A 22,467-nucleotide genomic window follows, 5' to 3' on the forward strand; every position below is an offset into this window, starting at 1 on the left:
TACATAGAAGAGAGGAGGCACATACTAAGATTTAGCATAGTCCCTACTTTGTGGTCCCTGCCAGGACAGAAGGGCAAGCTAGTCTGGGAAACAAAAGTCTCAAACTGCAAAAAAGCATAAAGTACTGCTTAAATAATGATAACAAGCACTATGACATTTAGCTTGCTACTAGATCAACGAACTTATCATATTGCAGGTACAACCATCCAGGGTTATGATATATAGGATAGGGATTTTCCATCTTTCAAGGGTATGTCTGAAAGGTAAAATAGACCCTCTGCTCCCACACCAACATATGTCCGCTCCATTTCTCCAACTACCTGATGCCCACTGTGCATTGGCAATGCATCGAAAATCTAAGACACTACACACTACTTTGACTGGCCGGCGCTGCTCACATGAGCACTGCTAGCCAATCAGGTCAGCATATGGTGTCTTAGATAAGTGATGAGGCCATTTGTGTCTGGGACTGGAGGGTTGCTTTAACCTTACCCCCCCCTTTATCTCGACAGGTGGGGCCACAATCTATCAGACATGGCATCAAGACATATCTTGTGGATATGCTATAAATGTTCAAAATGGGAAACCCCCCTAACTCAATGATATATCACAGTGTACAAAAAAACAATAAAAAGACACAAATAGAGCTTCTCTGCTTGTTGTTTTTATAAAAAATATAAATGAAAAAAAATGCTATTTTTCTTTCTTTCAAAAAAGTTTTTATTCAGACAGCATTTTCTCAAATAACAATTATGTCTAAACAATTATTGTGGAAGATAGAATTAGGGCTCTCTCACACAGGCGCTTTTTACCGTGGCGTTTTGAACGCCAGGGTAATCGCGGGATAATGCTTCTCTTGATTTTAATGGGGCCTTGCAGACATGTGCTTGATCGCAGTGCTTACTAGCGCTGGGATTTTTGAGCGCTGTTTGCTCTAATTTGCTGTGATTAGCGCACCTCATCACCCATCACAATGATGAGGTGCTGTATAACCCACTCCATCCGAAAATGAAAGTAAAATCAAATTGTGGCATTTTGCTAAGTGCATGTGTGAGAATAGCCTAGTGTCTCATTTCAACTGAGTAACATAGAAACATGCTTTGAGAAACATCACGGTCTCATATTTTTCAATATGTATAGAAAATATAACAAATTAAATCTAAATGCAATGCAGGGAGATGGAAAGAAAAGGAGGGTGAAAGGCAGGACACAACAAACTATTTTTAAAGCAGTTCTAGGAAATGTTCCTTGAACTATGTACTTCTATAGAAAACCACATTGCCACTTTGTAAAAAAAACTAATGTGTTTCCATCTGGTACATTAGTATGGTAGAAGGTTAAAATGAGCCACATTTGTCTCATGTCTTTCTATGCACTATGCCTTATATATAGTAAAGTGAAGTTTGTTGGACAGTATATACGTAAAATATTCTATGGTGAGACTTACTTTAGCGAAAAACTTGATTTCCTGCTCATGTGGTGATTTTTCCGATTTCCCACTACCAACAACAGCCTCTGTGCAGACAAAATCAAGTCAAAACATGAGAACCTTCAATAATGCATCTTCAGACATTAAAAGATTTCAATCAACATGTGTTACAGTGTGACGCCACTATTTTGGTAGAGCTTTAAAATGATCAAAATCCATCATGAGCAGACCTATAACTTCAGACAAGACCACCTGTCCGGGAAAGGGGGTACAAATACATACAGATTTTTCTGTGTTTTATTTATCTTTCTGTGGTCACCTTTTACTGTAAGTGTATGGAAAAGTTTAGAAAAATTACATGGTGACAAAAACACTTGTGTATTAGGTAACTTTTATTCCATTATTATTTATTTTCCACTATATATATATATTATATATATATATATATATATATATATATATATATATATATAGTATTCTAATTCATGCTTGCTTTTTCTATTAGCACTTTATAGTAATTGACATTGTGAAGGTATATATATTCACCTTTATGATGTCAATTACTGTAAAGTGTTAATAGAAAAAGCAAGCGTGAACCAGAATGCAAGTAATACATTGTATCTAAAATCTAGTACATCTAGAACTAGCAGGGACAAAATGTATGCAACAATGAAACCCCTATGCCCCATGAAACAGCAATCAAGAGACATAATGAAGTGCCATCCAAGAGTTAAAGGGGTTGTCCCGAGGCAGCAAGTGGGTCTATACACTTCTGCATGGCCATAATAATGCACTTTGTAATGTACATTGTGCATTAATTATGAGCCATGCAGAAGTTATAAAAAGTTTTATACTTACCTGCTCCGTTGCTGGCGTCCTCGTCTCCATGGTGCCGACTAATTTTCGCCCTCCGATGGCCAAATTAGCCGCGCTTGCGCAGTCCGGGTCTTCTCCTGTTCTCTATGGGGCTCCGTGTAGCTCCGCCCCGTCACGTGCCGATTCCAGCCAATCAGGAGGCTGGAATCGGCAATGGACCGCACAGAAGCCCTGCGGTCCATGAAGACAGAGGATCCCGGCGGCCATCTTCAGCAGGTGAGTATGAAGACGCCGGACCACCGGGATTCAGGTAAGCGCTGTGCGGGTGGTTTTTTTAACCCCTGCATCGGGGTTGTCTCGCGCCGAACGGGGGGGGGGGGGGTTTAAAAAAAAAAAAAAACCCGTTTCGGCGCGGGACAACCCCTTTAAGGCTAGGAGACATAAGATACAAATGGCTATGAATGATGAAACCTATGGTGGAAAAGAAGTCCATGCGTATGTCCGAATGTGGCTTCGTTAGTGGAAATGCCTGTATGTGCTCTACTGATAGTCCCACATATACAATACAATGGACAACAGTTGTGTGAAAGAGAGGCAATAGACAAAATACCTGCATGAAAATTAGGACTACTAAAGGGCAGTATACTTCAATGGTGGCCATAGTCATTGCTATATGAGAGGTCTGAAGTGCTAACTGCACATGTGAAATATCACAGCGGCAGCCTAAATATACTGATGCGGCAATGTGTACACACTATTACTCAATGTGAAGCTGTGATATGTATAGGGTGCTGGCATGCCAGAAGTCGAAGTACACGTGTCCCCATCCTTTGGATCATAAACAGAGTTTCCCTTTTGGGCAATCAGGATGTACTGGCATTGTTCAAGGATTCTCCCTTAGTCTCCAGACTACAGTCCCCCCTACCTGGAATACGAAACTGGGTGTTGAGTGTGGACAGGGAGCCTCTGCACAAGTTGTTGGGTGTGTGTGTGTGTGTGTGGGGGGGGGGGGGGGGTTTGCTGGCCATGGCATTGATCCAATACCTACAAATTTATAATTATATACACTTCCTAGGCCCAATATCACAAGTATTTGTTCCATTGTCGCAATTTGGAAAACTTTGTTTATCACCCACAACACAGACAGTTAGAATTTCTCTGGTCTACAGAACTTTGGTGGTGGAAGAAGCCGAGATGATGTATTGGTCTTTAGACGGGGTGGGGAGAAGGAATTGGGTAGACCTTTTTCCGAAGACCTCTAGGACAAGTTTTTTGCATTGTCACATGAATTCTCCACCCCCTTTAGATTTTAAGAGCTCAACCACAAACATTTATCCCAGTGGTATAGAATCTCAACTTGGGTGGCCAAGATGTTTCCCCAGATTTCAGATAAATGCTAGAGGTGTTCCCTGGATAGAGACACCTTCATTCATATTTGGTGGACCTCCTCGATGGCAGGTAGTAAATTTACTGTATAACTGTATATGCAAAACACCAATCTCCTTTATCCTAAAAATGGCTCTCTTGTCTATGATCCCAGGTCCTATTTAGTGAGTCAAAAGTAGTGTACTCAGATTTTTCCTTTTGGCAATGCGCCAAATTATTCCAAAGCTCTGGAGATCAACACTACTTTCCACAAAACTGTGGCTGGAACCTCTGGATTACATAATGTACATGGAGGAGCTTAGTGCTAACAATGGCAATGAATTCAGAAGATTTTACGCCCCCTGGGCATCTTGGATGCTCTTCCACTCGCCTGAATAGTTGGCTACTTTTTTGGTGTTGTAACCTAATGGTATTACTTTTTTAAAAATATTCTCATTCAAAATATAATCATGCTATTACAAAACAACAACTCGCTGGTATAGACCCCCAGCTAGACTAGCAGACTTTTTCCCAGAGGTTTCAGACAGATGCTGGAGGGAATGAGGAGGAAGAGGTTCCTTATTACATATATTTTGGAATTGCCCCAAAATTAAACCGATATGGAGGGAACTTTTCAACCTCATGGCTAAGATAACGGGCCTCAGAACTCAAGCAACACCAGAACTCGCAATATTGCTAATTGGAATAGAAAACATTCCAAGAGACTTTAGGAGACTGTTTGCCCATAGCCTTTTAGGTATGAAACTATTAATCGTTAGGAACTGGAGGTCGCGAAACCCCCCAGCCTGTTCAGAAATAGTCCATTTACTAAATGATCACATGTCTATGGAAAAAATCTTTGCCCTGAGACAAGATAAATTAAACTATTTCATTGATCAATGGACACCTTGGATCACCTATTTCCAACTGTACCACATGAACTCTAGATTAGACTCATAATAAAATAAATGCTTTCCTGTTATTTTTGGTAATACAAAAAGGTCGGAAAATCATTCACAGAGTCGAGTGAACTGTTATAATATCCCCTCCCCCTCTTCCCTACCACCCCCAACCTACCCCCCCACCACACCACCCCTGACACCTTAACTTCCCTCAGTTACCTTATATATCGTAAATGTAATGCAAAAGTAGCTGTTAAGCAATTCTCTTTTATAAATCAACAAGTTATTGTTAACTCAATACATGTGATAATTGTTTGACTGATGATTTGTAATCAAACTTACACTGTTTAAATGCCAATAAAAAATGATTGAACAATAAAATATAATCATGCTAGAGCTGGATTTCCCTCTCTGCTGGATAAGATGTCTTTACCCAATCTTTCCTTGTCTTTCCCATTCTTCTTTCTATCCTCCTCCCCAATATTTCCCCCTTTAACTTGGTTACTTTACAGTTATGGTCTCTGCTGCTTAGTGGTGGTAGGAGACTTTCACAAATAGATCAACTATTAAAAAGTGATGGCTACACCCAATGAGCCAATCAGAGGAATGCATGTTCATTTCAACTTTATATGCATCTTACTCTTTCCAATCCAATTTGTATTCTGGTTTTCCTAGGGGGCTTACTCTTTTTCTGCCGTCATACAACGGCATTATATGCTGGCTAGAGCCAGTACTGCATGAGGTGACACGTTGGATAGGCTCTGACAGCAGAGAGGCTGGCAATATACAGTAAGAGAACCCCGACGGACGTCTTCCAACATCGGAGCTGTACAGTCTTAAATCATAATGTCTTCAGACGTCAGACAGTGGATTGGAAAGGGTTAATGTGATCTTAAACTGTTCCTCATTGCGAATGTGGCTGTCTAATAAAATGTTTTTTGAACCATAAACTTTAGTAGAAAGAGCCACACGCATATATGGTTTTCTCCTTTATGGACTGCTGACTGGCATAGAAGGGGACCCCCTTTCTCCTGACACATGAGATTCCTGGAGGAGGAACCTATACCTCTCAGACTTCTGTGGCATATACTTATGATAACCCATAAAGGTCTCCAATGGTAATACCCACTGAAGTTTTTTTTGCAACCCCTGGGTTCAATAGAACAATGTGGGCCAGAAAAAGACGTGCACTAATGGTCCACAGGAAACGAAGTTTCATCTTCAGCATAGAAGGGGATTCTTTACTGTAAGAGCAGTGAAACTATAGGATTTCTCCATCAGAAGAAATTGTGGCTCTCAATTAATGGAATATATGAAATAAAGATTTTGTGGGTGACTTTTTAAAAGTAGTTGTATTACAAATTACATACACCCTTTGTAAAAATCAAATCAAAGTAAAAATCAAAGTAAAAAGTTGTCATTTTGATGCAAAACTCGACTTTCAGTTACATCTAAGGCAGATATGCAAATGATTAAACTTGTTGTATATTTAGATGAATGGTATTGCCAATGGAGGCCCTAAAAGTAGTTCCACCCATGACCTATATAAAGGTTCTCCGAAGCTACTTGTGTGTAGTGGACCTTTTTTTTGCACTTGCATAGAGCTTGTTGACCACTAGACATGCGTCTGACGCAATTGAAGAGATTTTGCCCAGTGAGTTTGAGAGAGGACGCATTATTGGAAAGCAAGAAGCTTGTTACCCAATGGCACCCATTACATGTACTGCCTTTGACAACCACCCACTTTCACCCCATATTTATCGTCAATAGAACATTTATGGGACCATCTGGGTCGCCATCTTCAACAGCCTGCAAGTTTGCACAATCTAGAAGCTCAGTTACAGCAAATATCTTGCAACCAAGCTAAAGGCGACCCAACAGGGTACTAGAGCCTCCATGTCTGCCCATATCACATATTGTATCCAAGCTAGAGGCGGTACAACAGGGCACTAGAGCCTCCATGCCCGCCCGTATTACATCTTGTATCCAAGCTAGAGGCGGTACAACAGGGCACTAGAGCCTCCATGCCTGCCCATATCACATGTTGCATCCAAGCTAGAGGCGGTACAACAGGGTACTAGAGCCTCCATGCCCACCCATATCACATGTTGTATCCAAGCTAGAGGCGGTACAACAGAGCACTAGAGCCTCCATGCCCGCCCATATCACATGTTGTATCCAAGCTGCAGACAGTACAACAAGGCACTAGAGCCTCCATGCCCGCCCATATCACATGTTGTATCCAAGCCGCAGGCAGTACAACAAGGCACTAGAGCCTCCATGCCCGCCCATATCACATGTTGTACCCAAGCTGCAGGCAGTACAACAAGGCACTAGAGCCTCCATGCCCGCCCATATCACATGTTGTATCCAAGCTGCAGGCAGTACAACAAGGCACTAGAGCCTCCATGCCCGCCCATATCACATGTTGTATCCAAGCTGCAGGCAGTACAACAAGGCACTAGAGCCTCCATGCCCGCCCATATCACATGTTGTATCCAAGCTAGAGGGGATAAAACAGGGTACTAGAGCCTCCCTTCAAGTGTTCAGTTTTACGCAATAAATTCTCCTTTTGCTCTGATATGTAATCACTTACTTATATCAATGTTACAAATCACACAGAAAGTTTCATTCAATTCCGACAACTTCTTCTAGGGAAGGGATTCTTTTTCTACAATGAGTGTATATCAGATTACGGGACATTTATTGTCATATTTGGAGTTGGGACAGGATTGTTTTTCACCAAAACAAGGCAATTGGCAACTACTACTAGGAAATGTCATGACTCCCTCTGCATCAGAAATGTACAAAAATAAGAGTATCTGAATGTGATGGACTTTGTTCAACCTCCTTTTAAGTTACTAAATTCTACCCAAATCCTACAAATCTGCTTGCTATCTCCTGTCCAATTACAAATAAGCCAAAGGACAGCTCTAAGATTTTTACTGCAATGCATAACCAGATCAACTTTGCTACAGCAAGTAAAAGCTAAACTTACACAAACATGCCATCTATTGTTAAAAACGTGTAACGACCTGATATTATTTGTATGGGGCTTTTTGTATTAATATATAACAGAAATATCAACAAAAAGAAAAAAAATACATATGAATGAATGCAGTCAATGTGTCTGAGATTTGGCCAGTTTACCTGGTACATGCACGAGTACACTAATGGTGAAGCATTATTTACTATATGTTTACAATGATATTCATCCTTTTCATTTTACCTAAATGTGCAATAAATTCCTGAGCAGAATCTACATAATGGAGGACTTTCTTCAGAAACTTAAAGGCAAATCTTTTCTCCATAGAAGACGCATCTAGTTCCATATCTTTTAATCCTCTGAAAAAAGAATAGAAAAAAATGGCCTTAATGATTCAGTTAAGAAGCGCCCAATTATCAACAAGTAATGTGCGTTTAGTTAATAATAATGAATTGAACAGCCTACATTAGCTGATGGACTTTATTGCATCCTGTGTCTGCCTTCTGTCTGCAAGAAAAGTGCAGTTCTTTGCAATCTGCCAGTAATTATCAGATCATTTCCAGAGGAAACATCAACTTTTTCCAGAAATAACTTTATATGTGGGAATTGTTACACTCATTGACAAAAAAAAAACGCACCAAGAAGCAGGTGTTGGAATCAAACAAAACTTTATATGTGTGAATGTAATGATGATATATGCAAGTGATTACAATAGCAGAGCAAAAGGAAATGTTTAGTGGGGAAAAGTGTAGCATTCAAAGAAGGCTCTAGTACCCTGTTGGGCTGCCTCTAGCCTGGATACATGATGAGATATGGTCAGGCATGGAGGCATACAGGCTCTGTATTGTATCCTGTGGCACATTTGCTCACAGATATTGAAACTAGGTGTCTAGATCTTGCACACTCATAGGCTGCCGAAGCTGGCATCCTAGATAGTCCCATTGATCAATGATAAATCTGCTGACCGGGCAGGCCAAGGAAGTGTGGCAACCTGGCAGAGTCATTCCCAGGAAACCTTATTGTGTGTGGGTGAGTATTATCATGCTGAGAAATGCCTGTTGAAAGCCCTGCCATGAGAGGCAACACATGTGGCGACAGGATTTCCAACACATATCACTGAGCTGTTAGTGTACCACTATCACCACTAGGGGTGACCGACTGTAATATGTGATGGCTCCCTAGATCATCACACCAGTAGTTGGGGCAGTGTATCACTCCACAGCAAAGGCAGGATTAAAGCGCTCATTATGAGGCCTCCATACTTGAACACGGCCGTCGTTGGCTCATAAACAGAACCCAGATTCGTCGCTAAAGATACAGTTCCACTCCGTAGCAGTCCAGGTTTCTTGTTCACAACACCACTGCAAATAAGGGTGATGGTGTTTGGGTGTCAAATGCAGGATATATAATGGGCGCCGTGACTCTAAATTTTCTTCGGCGGAGCAGTTGGAAATGTTCCTACAATGAAGGTGCCACCTATGTCTGAATGGTGGACAATAAAACTGTTGGACCTGCTCGTACGTGTTGGCGGATGAAACAATCCTCTCTACTAGTGGTCTTACTGGGGCATCTGGAATGGCATGCTCTCATGTAACCATTGCTCCCAACACCTCCTAACAGCTTGGTCATAACTGTGTAAATGGTAGACAATACATCGAAATGATCATACCATTTTTCTTAATCCAATGGGGCCCCCCTTTCAAAATCTATTAACTGCAAAAAATGTATTTGAGTGTGTCAGAGGCATGTGTAGCAGTAAACACGTTCTCAACCAGAAATCCAGAAATACGCTGCACAAAAGTAGCCTATGAGAGCCTTCTTAAAGGGCATTGGGGAAGCACTTTTACAGCTCTGGTGACAAGACCCAGTGCCTAATCAGACCACAACTGCAACTATTTAATTATCTGCCTTAGATATAACTGTAGGACGAGTTTTTCAGCAATCCGACATTTCAATCTGGGTGCATTATTTTTTTTCGTCAATGAGTGTATTTTCTATATATAGAATACTATATAATAATATGTTATTGCACACTTTGGAAGTACTCCTGATCAATAAGTTGATCACAGCTTGTCCTGTTGCCTTGATTCTAGTCGATTAGTTGTTAAATGCGGAAGAGCAGCAAGTGTTCAATACCCCTGCAGCGCCTCCACAGGGGATAAGATCATACAGTATCCAGTGAAAGAGTGTTTTTGTAGTGATATATACAGCTTTATTTTTACTCTCTTTATGGGTTACAGAAATAGTTAGGACAGCTTGATTCTGATTATACTTAATGTTTATTAAAACATGAAAATATACATCCAAACAGTCATATGAATAACTATAACTTGGATTTGGAGCATTTATGTTTCATTGAAAAGGATTAGCGGGGTTATATAACTGTGTTAATGATCCAATCAAATCCATGGCCTAGTAAGAGCAACAAGCCATTGTGCACGGTAAATACTTAAGAAAAAAGCTTAATAAGATGAATAGATCAAGCAACAGGAAATTGTTTTATACTGAGATGAAAATAGCAAAATAGACAATGATATATATTACAAAGATGCCAGCTTTTACATTTGCTAACTATATGCCCAATGTTGATTAAAGGAGATGTCCCGAGGCAGCAAGTGGGTCTATACACTTCTGTATGGCCATAATAATGCACTTTGTAATGTACATTGTGCATTAATTATGAGCCATACAGAAGTTATAAAAAGTTTTATACTTACCTGCTCCGTTGCTGGCGTCCTCGTCTCCATGGTGCCGACTAATTTTCGCCCTCCGATGGCCAAATTAGCCGCGCTTGCGCAGTCCGGGTCTTCTCCTCTTCTCTATGGGGCTCCGTGTAGCTCCGTGTAGCTCCGCCCCGTCACGTGCCGATTCCAGCCAATCAGGAGGCTGGAATCGGCAATGGACCGCACAGAAGCCCTGCGGTCCATGAAGATAGAGGATCCCGGCGGCCATCTTCAGCAGGTGAGTATGAAGACGCCGGACCGCCGGGATTCAGGTAAGCGCTGTGCTGTTTGTTTTTTTAACCCCTGCATCGGGGTTGTCTCGCGCCGAACGGGGGGGGGGGTTTAAAAAAAAAAAAACCCGTTTCGGCGCGGGACATCTCCTTTAATGATGAAGCTTCACTTGAAAGAGGCTCCAAATGTAGAATAATGGCCACCTAAATATATATTATTGTTTTACACTTGTAGCTTTCATGGTTTCTTTGCAGACTAGATAGCTACAAAGCAAGTAGCGTAGGCGCGAGGGACTGGGGGGCGGGATGTTAGAGCAAGGAAGGGTTAAGCGACCGGAAGAAGTGGGTGGAGTGATAATAGGAAGAGGAGGGAGGAAGAGGGGAAGAGTGGCTCATTCCATGTGGAGCAAGAGAAGAAGGAAGACGTGTGAAGGAGGACAGAAGACAATCAAGAAAAGAAGTATGGACCAACTCGTGCTACAGATCAAAGAAGCTGTTGCCAGCCAGGAACCCAGAGTGGCTGATGAAGATGGCTGCGGAGCTTGGAGCCATGCCGTTAGAAGAAGCCGGGGCAGGAGAAGAACGGCCGGAGCAAATGGCGTCCAGTGCCCCCCGCGGAAGACCCCAGAGGAGGAGGATCCCCCCTACCAGGCTGAGCCCGAGCCCAGCCGTGAAGAAGGGGGGCCAGGACACTAGCCCGAGACCGGCGCGAGCAAGTATCGGCGGCGGAGCGCGGCCGCAACAAGCATTGGCGGGAAAAAACTTGGGCGTGAGCGGAAGAAGCGCCGGAAGATCGGAGGACACCCCACAGTTACTTACCGGGACTTCGGCGATGGCATCAGGAGCGGGTAAGTCCAGCGCGGGAAGGGGTTGCCCCGCGGCTGTCCAGCGGCAGGCGGAGAGAGAGGGGGGACGGCCTTCGCGCCGTGCCGGCGGAGGGCGGATGGATCCGCGGTCCGGAAGAAGTTCCGGCGCCGGGACTCCCGAGCGGAGGGAGACGAGCGCAAGCGGCAGCAGCGTAACTTATAGCAGCGCAAGCGTGCACAGCAGCGGTGATGCAGGACATAGGAGGGAGTCTGGAGGGGGGGGATGAGGAGGAAGCGGCGCAGGGCGGGAAATCAGAAGGGGGGAGGGGGGGGGTCTAAAATCAGCCAGCATGGTCACCCTTTTGCCCCAGGGCTCATGCCCCAATATGAGGGGCTATAATAAAGGATACAGAGAATCCACAGGCCGACAAGGGGCTTACAGGGTGCGGGGGGGGAGGGGGCAGCAAGCGGGGCTCACAGTTCGCCCCGGGGCTCCTGCCCTTTTGCAGGGGGCAGGCAATCACGAGCCGTGGAAGGCACTTCAGGCCGGCAAGGGGCTTACGGGGCGGCACAAGAGGGTCAGGTGAGACAGAGGGAGGGTAAAAAGGGAGGGGGAAGCTATACGCCCGGTAGTCAGAGGGCCGATAGCGGGATAGAGAGGGGTTCAGGCGGCAGGCGGGTCGTTGGCAACGCGGAAGGAGGTAGCTGGCGCGGCTAGGCAGGATCGGGTAGCTCGTCATCGGAGTCTGGAGAGCTGCACGCAAGGCGGGAGGTGCCTCATTCTGACAGAAGCCTTAGGCGATCGGAAGCGGTGTACAGGAGCGGCAGGCATAGGGGCCAAGGGAGATCGGCTAGGGCTTCGCAGCAGGCGTTACCATGTTCACCGGCTTCCTCCACAGATGAGAGGCGGGTCTCCCGCATCGACAGGCAGGGCGAACTGGTCGGAGCCTCAAGGCCGTCATACGGTTATAGCATGCTACCCCGTGGTGTCTCCCGCAATAGGGACAGGGTACGACACGCGGTGGCGAGTCCGGCAAGGAACCAACCAGGACCGAGTCGCCCGTCTTTTCCCTCGGCAGGGCCGGAGGACGAATTGGAGGGTGAGTCCCAATGTGATAGAGTGTGGGGTGATTCGTCGCCCAATAACGTGAACAATTTTATGGTAGCGCTGAGAGCGCTGGTGAATGAGTTTGATAAAGAGAAAGTAACGGTGTCTTGTGGTAATCCGGGGAGACGAGACTCGCCCGTGGTTGGCAGTGTGGCTCACGCTTCCGGGGGCTCGCCAGCGGTGGCAACCGGAAAAAGCGAAGAGTCGGTAAAAGAAGGTTTACGTTTTTCAGATTCTCTATTTTGTGGCGTGGCCCCGCTGGGGGTGGGCCTCGCGGAGGACACAATCGAGAAAATTAAAAGTGGAATATATGTGGATATTTGGTCGCTCCTATCGGTGGAGCACGTGGCAGTTGATAAGGAGCGCTTCGCGGAACAGGACAAGAAACCCAAAATAGCTAAAACGTTTAGCAATTGGCTGCAAGCCATGTTGACTCTGGCTCACGTTATATGCCAGTACCAGCCGGGAAAGGGCCCGGAGCTATTGGTATATATTAACACAATTCATAGTGCCTACAAGCTGCACGGCGCTATGACGAAGATTTTTGTCGACGAATTTCGGGAATGAGTAATGTGAGCTGGGCGACAAAAGCGACGGATGCTTGGATCCAGTTGATCCTGGCACAAAAGCCGGTGAAGCCTCTTTTTCAGAGCAACAACACGGGAACAGGTGGACAGCAGGCACCCGTGGCACATAAGCCCTCGGGTTCCTGCTGGGCATTCAACGAGGGAAACTGTCGGTTTCTTGCAGCATGTAAGTTCCGGCACGAGTGCTCCTTTTGCGGCGGTGTGCACGCAGCGGTACGTTGTTTTCGGAGACAAAAGCAAAACTTGCCCGCGACCACAGCGTTGCCCGGGGGCAACGCCAGTGAACCCGCTGTTCCTGGAGGAGTGGTTAGGCAAGTACCACAGGAGACGGGAAGCAAACCTTCTTAAAGAAGGTTTTAATACGGGCTTCGTGATTCCGCATCAACCGGGTTCTGCGTTAACGCTTAGTCGTAATTTAAAATTGGCGTATGACAATAAAGAGATGGTGATGGAGAAGCTGCTAAAGGAGGTAGAGTTGGGACGGATGGCGGGGCCTTTTCAGGAACCGCCATTCGAGAACTTACGCGTTTCACCTTTGGGCTTGGTACCAAAAAAGGAACCGGGTAAGTTCCGGCTTATCCATCACCTTTCATACCCGACGGGCGAGTCAGTCAACGACGGGATTTCTAAGGAGCAAACAGCCGTATCGTATACTTCCTTCGATAGGGCTGTCTGCCTAGTACGGCAGGCCAAAAAGGGGGCTCTGTTGGCAAAAGCCGATATTGATTCCGCTTTTCGACTATTGCCGGTGCATCCAGATTGCTTTCACTTGTTGGGCTGCTGTTTGGATGGCTTGTATTTTGTGGATATGTGCTTACCGATGGGGTGTTCCATCTCTTGCTATTACTTTGAAGTGTTCAGTTCATTTCTGGACTGGATGCTTCAATACGAGACTGGCATCCGATCGGTTTTACATTATCTGGATGATTTCCTTTTCGTCGGGCCATCAGATTCAGAAGTGTGCGGCAGCATTTCAGGATCTGATGAAAAAAGCGGGAGTACCGCTGTCACGCGAGAAAACGGTCGGTCCTGTAACATGCCTTACATTTTTAGGCATTGAAATCGATACCATGGCAATGGTATTTCGTTTACCGGACGAGAAAGTAGCACGGTTGCGGCAAGAAGTTAAGTTGGTTGGCAGTTCTAAGAAAGTTACACTGCACCAGCTCCAAGTAATTATAGGCTTGTTAAATTTTGCGTGTTGGGTCATTCCGATGGTCCGCCCGTTTGCAAGGCGGCTGTCATTGGCGACAGTCGGGATAAAAGAGAAACACCACTTCGTCAGAGTGACAAAGGGTATGAATGGGGACTTGCACATATGGCAAGTCTTTCTTCAAACGTTTAATGGTCAGGTGATTTGTCAAACTGCGGAGGTTGCAAACAAGGAGCTGGGACTGATGTCGGATGCATCGGGCTCTTGCGGTTTTGGAGTAATTTTGGCAGACAGTTGGTGCAGTGCGCCATGGCCCAGAGAATGGTTCGAAAGGCGGTGGGTGAAGAACATAACACTGCTGGAGATTTTTCCGCTTATGGTGGCGGTGGAGATCTGGGGGCCGGTTTTGGAGAACAGGAATATCTGCTTCTGGTCGGATAACCAGGCAGTAGTGACAGCGGTGAACAAGCAGACATCCAGATCTCCCTTGGTTTTGGCAGTTTTACGCCATTTGGTCTTGAGGTGCTTGCAATATAATATCAAGCTGAAGGCGAGACACGTACCCGGAGTAAATAATAACACGGCTGACGCTCTTTCTCGTTTCCAGATGGAGAGATTCAGGGGACTTCACCCGACAGCGGATGTCAAAGGGGTATGTTGCCCGTCGATCTTATGGGAGATAGTAGAAGAGAGCTCACGACTCTGATTCGCAACTCCGTTGCGGAATCGACGTGGAAGCGATATAATGCAATATGGAAAACATGGTTGATGGCAGCAGGGGGACAATTCCCTGTTGGAGCGCGGGCGAGAGCAGTTACATTAGACATTATGGCGGGGCTGCGGCGTCGGGGCGCGTCGGCGAGCGTGGCGCGCAAGCATTTATCGGCCATTGCGTTTTTGTTGCGCCTGCACGGACGGCGCGATGTGACCAAGGATTTTGTCTTCGGACAGATACTAAAAGGTTGGAAAAAAGAAAGGTCGTCAAGAGACGACAGGCGGACGATAACATTTGAATTGCTAAATGCGATGCTGAACATTTTGGAAGCGGTGTGCAAAGACGAAAGCGAGGTACTGCTCTTTCGGGTTGCGTTTTCGTTAGCATTTTTCGCAGCATTGAGACTGAGCGAAATAGTGGCTCCCAGCTGTAGGAAGCTGGGGGGGTTGCGTTTCGAGGATGTGCTGTGCAGTACAGATGATATAAAGCTATGCATCAAAAAGTCCAAGACTGATGTGTATGGCGCAGGCGAGTGGCTGCGCTTGACGGCATTGGGGACAGCTGAGTGCCCTGTGGCGTTGCTGAAACAGTTTTTGTTGCGACACAGTGGAAAAGGACAACTGTTGGCGCATGCTTCAGGCGCTCCACTAACTAAGTTCCAATTTGGGGCGGTCATGCGCGCATGCCTGAGGAGATTAGGTTTCGAGCCCAGTGAGTTTGGTACGCATTCGTTCAGGATCGGCGCAGCAACGTCGGCGTTCGCTTGCGGATTAAGAGGAGACGAGGTGAAGCGGGTTGGACGCTGGAGGTCGGAGGCGTACAAGTCGTACGTCCGACCAAACTTGAGAGTTTTATAGTTGAAAGTTACATTGTTGGTGTGCCGTTATTGTGTTTATTTTGCAGGTTCGGAGTGGACGGTTTGGGTGGTGGGCCACTCGTTCATTCATTGGGCAGAGAAAAGAGCGGGGACCCGGCCCATTGGCAGGAACCTGGGCCTGAAAGAGGTCCAGGTGAAATGGCACGGGATAAGAGGTTTACAATGGGCCAGGCTGCTACACGAGGTATTGTGTGTCAGCAGATGGTCTCAGGGAAAAGTAATCCTAGTAATTCACGCAGATGGTAATGATCTGGGGAGGGTAAAGGTAGCGGAGTTAGTGACCCTTATGAAGGAGGATATGTTGAGGTTTAAAAATTTTTTTGAGGAGACCGTTATAGTCTGGTCAGACATAATCGCTAGGAGAGTGTGGAAGGAAGCAAGGGATGTGGAGGCGATTGACAGGGCCAGAAAAAGTGTGAATTTTAAAATCTCAAAGTTTGTAAAGGCTATAGGAGGGGTAGCTATTAGGCATTGGGAGTTGGAGAAGAAGGTGCCGGGAATGTGGAGGAAGGATGGTGTCCATTTAAGTGATATAGGTATGGACACATTCCTATCGGGGTTGCAGGACGGGGTTGAGGCGGCTCTGTTGCTGGCATGTGGGGGGCGGATGGCAGCGTAGGCAGGCTGCATCCTTCATGGCGGTTTAGCGGTATTTCCATGCCAGCTGGAGAATTGAGGGTGCGTACAGGCCGTAACGGGCTTTCTCACGCCTCGAAAGGTTTGGTAGCGTTAGGAGTAAGAATAGGCGATAGGCATGGAAAGAAATAAATAAGTTGGATTTTATATATTAATAAATAAATAAGCTGTGGCCTTCCCACAAATTTATGCCAGCATAAAGAAATATGGTTGTTTTAATAAAGAAGTTTTGTTAATAAGAAGTGGTCCCGTGTTTTATTAAAGGGAGCGTTATAAGGTGGGAAGTCCCCCCAGTCTAGATAGCTACAAAGCAAGTAGCGTAGGAGCGAGGGACTGGGGGGCGGGATGTTAGAGCAAGGAAGGGTTAAGCGACCGGAAGAAGTGGGTGGAGTGATAATAGGAAGAGGAGGGAGGAAGAGTGGCTCATTCCACGTGGAGCAAGAGAAGAAGGAAGACGCCCACCCGCCCGCCCGCCCTCTGAGCTGAGGGGGGATAGGAAAGGGGTTCCTGGTGGAAGTCCGTTGTTAAGTTGTCACAGCAGTAGGCGGTTTAGCGGTATTTCCATGCCAGCTGGAGAATTGAGTGTGCGTACAGGCCGTAACGGGCTTTCTCACGCCTCGAAAAGGTTTGGTAGCGTTAGGAGTAAGAATAGGCGATAGGCATGGAAAGAAATAAATAAGTTGGATTTTATATATTAATAAATAAATAAGCTGTGGCCTTCCCACAAATTTATGCCAGCATAAAGAAATATGGTTGTTTTATTAAAGAAGTTTTGTTAATAAGGAGTGGTCCCGTGTTTTATTAAAGGGAGCGTTATAAGGTGGGAAGTCCCCCCAGTCTATACTGCTCCATTGCTTATGACCAATGTAAATTTTTCAAGGGTTGCCACCATGGGCGGGTTGGGCATATATTTCACCAACCACCCCTGATTGCACTCTGGACTGTGGTTCATGGTAAACAGGACCGGCTGCTCTCACTGAAGGTAACCAGAAGTGGTCAGTTCTGTGTGTCATGAACTGGAGCGGCCCAGCCGCCCAGCACATCACACCCACTTATCGCCGCCCACCACTGTCGGAGGGGGGAAGGAACACAAAGCAGAGGCAGATGATCATGCTCCTTCTTTTTGCTCGTCTCTGTACACTGGATTGAATGAGCCTCAGTCAGTCTGCTGCTCCACCAATCACCATACAGCACTCCAATCTCCTGGCACCGCATGGGAGGCCTCCCTGGGCACAGAGGTTAAAGCGGGATCTTGCCTCCTGAACTGCCACCCTCATTGATGCTGCAGATGGGCCAACAGAGATGTGAGTATGTATATATTTGAGTATGTGTTTGTGTTTAAAAATACACCTGTGTATGTGAAATGTATGTGTATATGTATGTAAAAGGGCCTCTATGTGTGCATGTATTTTTAAAATTGTGCCTGTGTGTATGATATGTATGTTCATATGTAGTGGAATTGGTGCAGATTCTGTCGAAATGACCATACAGCACCAAAATCCGCATCTATTTCCTCATCAAAAACTACATCACAATCCGCACCACTGTTGTTTCGGATTCTGAGGATTTCACTTGCACATTTGAAGAGACGAAATCCACAGTGAAAAACCACTGAGCTTAGTGACATGATATGGAATCAAATCCACATACTGTATCTGTTTAGCATCTATGTAGTATGCTGGGTTCTAGTATCGTATCCATTTAGTAAGCTGGATTCTGATGCATTGTCCTTTTTCCCAATGAAAACCCATGCACTATGGGCACATACTCCCAATGACTCCTTTCTGAAATGTGCCCATTTAGCATCTACTTAGTGCCCAACCTAATATTTTACCATGTCTGAAATAGGTACACTTTTAGATTTACTTCCAGGGCCACTTTAAGTTCTAAATCTGCCCCTGGTTGCCACAATCCTGAAACAGTTTGCAGCCTAAGGCCCAAAGGTCCGTGTTCGGATTTTAATTATAAAATCCGCGTGTCTCCCGAGCTGGAGATCCGTGCCAATAGGGATGTATTAGCATTCACAGGGCAATTTAAAGCATGAGGATGTGATTTTCTCCCGGCGTGTGGATCGCATGTGCAGGAAGAAATCGCAGCACGCTCCATTTTTCTGCGGATTCCGCAGGGACGGCTTCCATTGAAGTCAATGGAAGCCATCATATCCGCGGCACAGACGTCACTGTGGCTGTGCCCCGGATATGCAGGAAAGCAGGACAAAGGAGATCTGAACTGGAGCCGGAGAGGTAAGAAAACCTTTTTTTCTTCCAATGTCCGTGGGCACAGCTGGATTCTGCTGCAGGATTCAGCAGTGGAATCAGTGAGTGCAAGTGGACATTGGGCCTAACTGGTAACCCTCATTTACTGCCTCTCACATGAAACCGTCCACCTATCAAGGATATTGCTTCTGCTCCCCAGCAACAGTTTTTTAGTAAATGTTTATAGTAAGACCCAAAACTAAATAGACAGAATGGACATTGTGTAAATATTTAAAGCCTGCTCTTTGGGATAAATTTGCTGGGATGTACATCAGAATAGAGGCTTAGTTTAGTGTACAACCAACTTCTTAGAGCTTCTTACCTGCATCATATTACTCAATCTGTGTGTGCCATGCCACACTACACTAAATCTCTATACTGGTGTACTTCCCCCTAAGGATAGATCATTAATATTTAAGTTCAGGATAACCCAATTAAATATGCCCCAGTGTATGAACCAGATTTAAGGAAAAAACAACACATTACATATATGCACATGCAAAATCTATAAGCTTAAAAAAAAGTGTGCAGAACACTAATCTACCTTCTCCTATATCACTATTTAAAAGATATGTAGATAACACGTCAAACACAAGTCCTGCGGGCCAAATCCAGCCTGCACCTTCATCTTATGTGGCCTGACTGGCCGTACAGCAACCTAACAGGAATTCCACTCACCCAGCCTGCAACTGCGTCCAGCGCAGTCCTGTATGCAGAGCATATGCCAAGGAAGAGGTCAGCTGTCACAGACTCAGCAGCGGCTGCCGCCACTTGAGCAGTGCTGCAGGCTGAGTGAGTTGCATGCCTGTAGGGATGCTGCCCGGCCAGAGGCCAATAGGAAAGTCACTATTACTTCTGGGACCACTATGAGGTTCACTTATTACTACTGAGGCCACTATGGACACACTTTTACTACTGTGGCCATTATGGGGACACTATTACTACTGTGGCCATTATGGAGACACTATTATTACTGTGGCCACTATTGGGGAGTTCACACCTACTACTGGGGTCACTATGACTACTGGGGGCACTTTGAGGGTCACAATTGTTACTGGAGTCACTATGGGGGTCACTATTGACACTGGAGTCACTATGGGGGTCACTATTGTTACTGGAGTTACTATTGGCATCACTATTGTTACTGAAGTCACCATGGGGGTTACTATTACTACTGGAGTCACTATGTGGGTCATTATTGTTACTGGAGTTACTATTGGCGTCACTATTGTTACTGCAGTCACTATGGAGGACCCTATTACTACTGGGGCTACTATTGGGGCACTATTACTACTGCAGTTACTATGGGGGGCACTATTACTACTAGAGCCAATATGAGGGTCACTATTACTACTGGGGCACTATGGGGTTGCTATTACTACTGCAGCCACTATGGGGGTGACTATTACTCTACAGTCTTACAACTTGCCCTTAGAAGGCAACCATAAGGCTGATATGGCCCAATGTGAAAATCAGTTTGACACCCCTGCTGTAGATGAAATAGAGCATAAAAGAAGCAGAACTTCTACTTTTCTGCTACTTTCCTCTCTATGCCATTGTCTATTATTTTTTCTTTAAGCCATCTTTTATCCTCCTGTATTGACTGCTATACATGCGTGTATTACAATTTCCTAACAGATCATATCTCAAATGATGCTTTACCTGGATATAGCGTAACCATTCACTTGTAAGAATTTGAAGAGTTCTTGAGCTTTCTCGCGATCCCGAGCTTTTTCTTTTGCTGTTAATGTGTCGTAAGGCACCAAAAGGGGGTGACTGCCTGCACCTGCAGAAAAAAGCTATGCTAGCACGCAATTATTAAAGTCAACTTAGCCAGGGTCATCGACTGATAAACCGACTAGTGTAGCTGCAAATAGAGTAGATTACCACTAAGGACCAAGCAGATATAATCATTTCTTTTTCCGAATCACCAACCTTTAGATTCCAACTCCATCTTCTTCTTTTTAGCCCAGATGTTGTGGTAGTTTTCTGCCATCACTTCTACCATCGCCTACACAAAATCACATGGAAAAAATCCATCATACAATGTTATTTAGTGGAGAAATAACAGAGGACCTTTATCAGGGAACCTTTATTTCCTTTCTTCCTGACAGCAATGAGTGAGCTTTTCATCTGATTTCATTTCCAACTACTTGGCCTTTATTATGTATTGGAAAGTAACTGAGGTTAACTTTTAGTGACATGAATACAATCACAGGAAAATCAATTCACTTAAAACTATTCCTGAGTTGAATCATGAGTGATTGCAGTGATGGAAGTCACAGGCTTCTAGGTGAATAAGGCTTCCATGAAGGCACTTCAGGTACATTTGGCTACTCAGTGTTATCATATGACTAAGTGCACAGAGTGCTATATTGGGGTGATGAAATTCTTTTTACACGTAATTTGTAACTTTTTCTTATATTCACAACCACATTTTAGGTTAAGAAAACTCAGCAGTCCCTAACGACTTTTTTTCATTGCCCATTGACTTCCAAATATAATGGAGAAAAAAAAGGGAAACCCTGTAAAACATACACCAAAGTGGTGTCAAATTCATTAACGACAGTGAATGGTTCTATTTGTTTCAGTTCTGGGACAATGCTGTTTTCGGCACCTGTAAAGTAATCCTCAGGCTGAATCCCACAGCATAGTGAAAAACACAGTGGGAACGCTCCCTAATACTACTTTAGCTAGATATGTGAAAAAGCTGAATGCAGCCTCATCAACATGCCCCATCAAGTAAGGCTAGCGTTACAGTGATCCCTTGTGAATCGCGGGCGTTACGTTCCAGAGACCCTGCGATATGTGAAAATCCGTGAAGTAGCAGCATTATATTTAGACAAATCAATCTGTCGGGTGAACTGCCAAACAATCACAAAAGTGAACGAATTATGCTCCGCCTGCCCCTGCTAGCTACATCCCTGGATGCATTACCGCTAATGCGGAAGCTGGCAGTTAGGTACACAATTCACCTATGTTATTTGCATAGCACTAACGTTCATTTGCATCAGAATGACACAAATAGCATAGTGCTGCTTGGCATACTAAGTAACATATGTATGTTGCTACACCTGTAACTATTACCAATAAAAAAAATCTTGAAATATACCAGTAGGTATAGATATAACGGGCAGATCTGTATTCTACATGTAGAAGTACAGCTTTGTTGAACAGAAAAAGCAACAAACAGTCTTTTTTACAGGGAGAAACAACAATTATACTTGAAACAAGTACAAACCTGCAGCTCTCTGGAAAGGACAACATTGCTCAAATCGATTGGAGTGGGACTATAGCCGTTACCCTGTAAAAAAATTGATTAATCTTAACTATTAGTTGTAGAATACACTAACAGCTACATTACTTATTCTAATTTAGTTACAGTGGCATTATACATATGTGTTCATAGCTAACCTTTATTTCAGACTACTATAACAGTTGTGTAATATGTGCCTGAGGATGTCTACCATTATGAAATGTATGATGGAATTTGTTGCACAGCAAGTTGCTGTTAATTTTGCCTGCTTGAGTGGCATGTCAATAGAAGTCAATGGGAAAATTTGTGCAACAGTTCTAAGACTGTCCAGATCCCAAATCAAATGCAACTGTCATCGGTCACAGATGCACCGACTCGCAAAAAATCAATGCATTCCTATGGATGCTTCAGTTGTGTGACTTCAAAGTTAAATATCAGTTTTGCAACTGAAGACATTGCTGTGCCCATACAACATGCCATGGACAGACAGCATCATAGTATTAAAACTGACAGCACAGCAGAATAAGATGTTATCAGAATTCATTCAACAGTTTCTAGTTGGTGCAGAGAAGCAAATATTATATAGCAGTGGCGCCAAAGGCGGCGCGCAGAGCCGTCCCTGC

The 22,467-nt window shown here is 44.8% G+C and overlaps 1 protein-coding gene across 1 annotated transcript in view; it reads right to left on the bottom strand.

Annotated features, from left to right (window-relative positions):
- Positions 1-22,467, bottom strand: part of RYR3 (ryanodine receptor 3) — a 680,585-nt gene that overhangs the window by 280,766 nt on the left and 377,352 nt on the right. The window contains exons 55-59 of the mRNA XM_066572425.1: positions 21,830-21,892; positions 20,524-20,599; positions 20,251-20,374; positions 7,742-7,857; positions 1,448-1,515 (exon numbers count right to left, since the gene is read on the bottom strand). Of these exons, the coding sequence (XP_066428522.1) occupies positions 1,448-1,515; positions 7,742-7,857; positions 20,251-20,374; positions 20,524-20,599; positions 21,830-21,892 (447 nt within the window). The remainder of the gene's footprint in view (positions 1-1,447; positions 1,516-7,741; positions 7,858-20,250; positions 20,375-20,523; positions 20,600-21,829; positions 21,893-22,467) is intronic.

Source organism: Eleutherodactylus coqui, chromosome 6 (genome assembly GCF_035609145.1).
Source record: "Eleutherodactylus coqui strain aEleCoq1 chromosome 6, aEleCoq1.hap1, whole genome shotgun sequence".
Taxonomy (NCBI): Eukaryota; Metazoa; Chordata; class Amphibia; order Anura; family Eleutherodactylidae; genus Eleutherodactylus; species Eleutherodactylus coqui.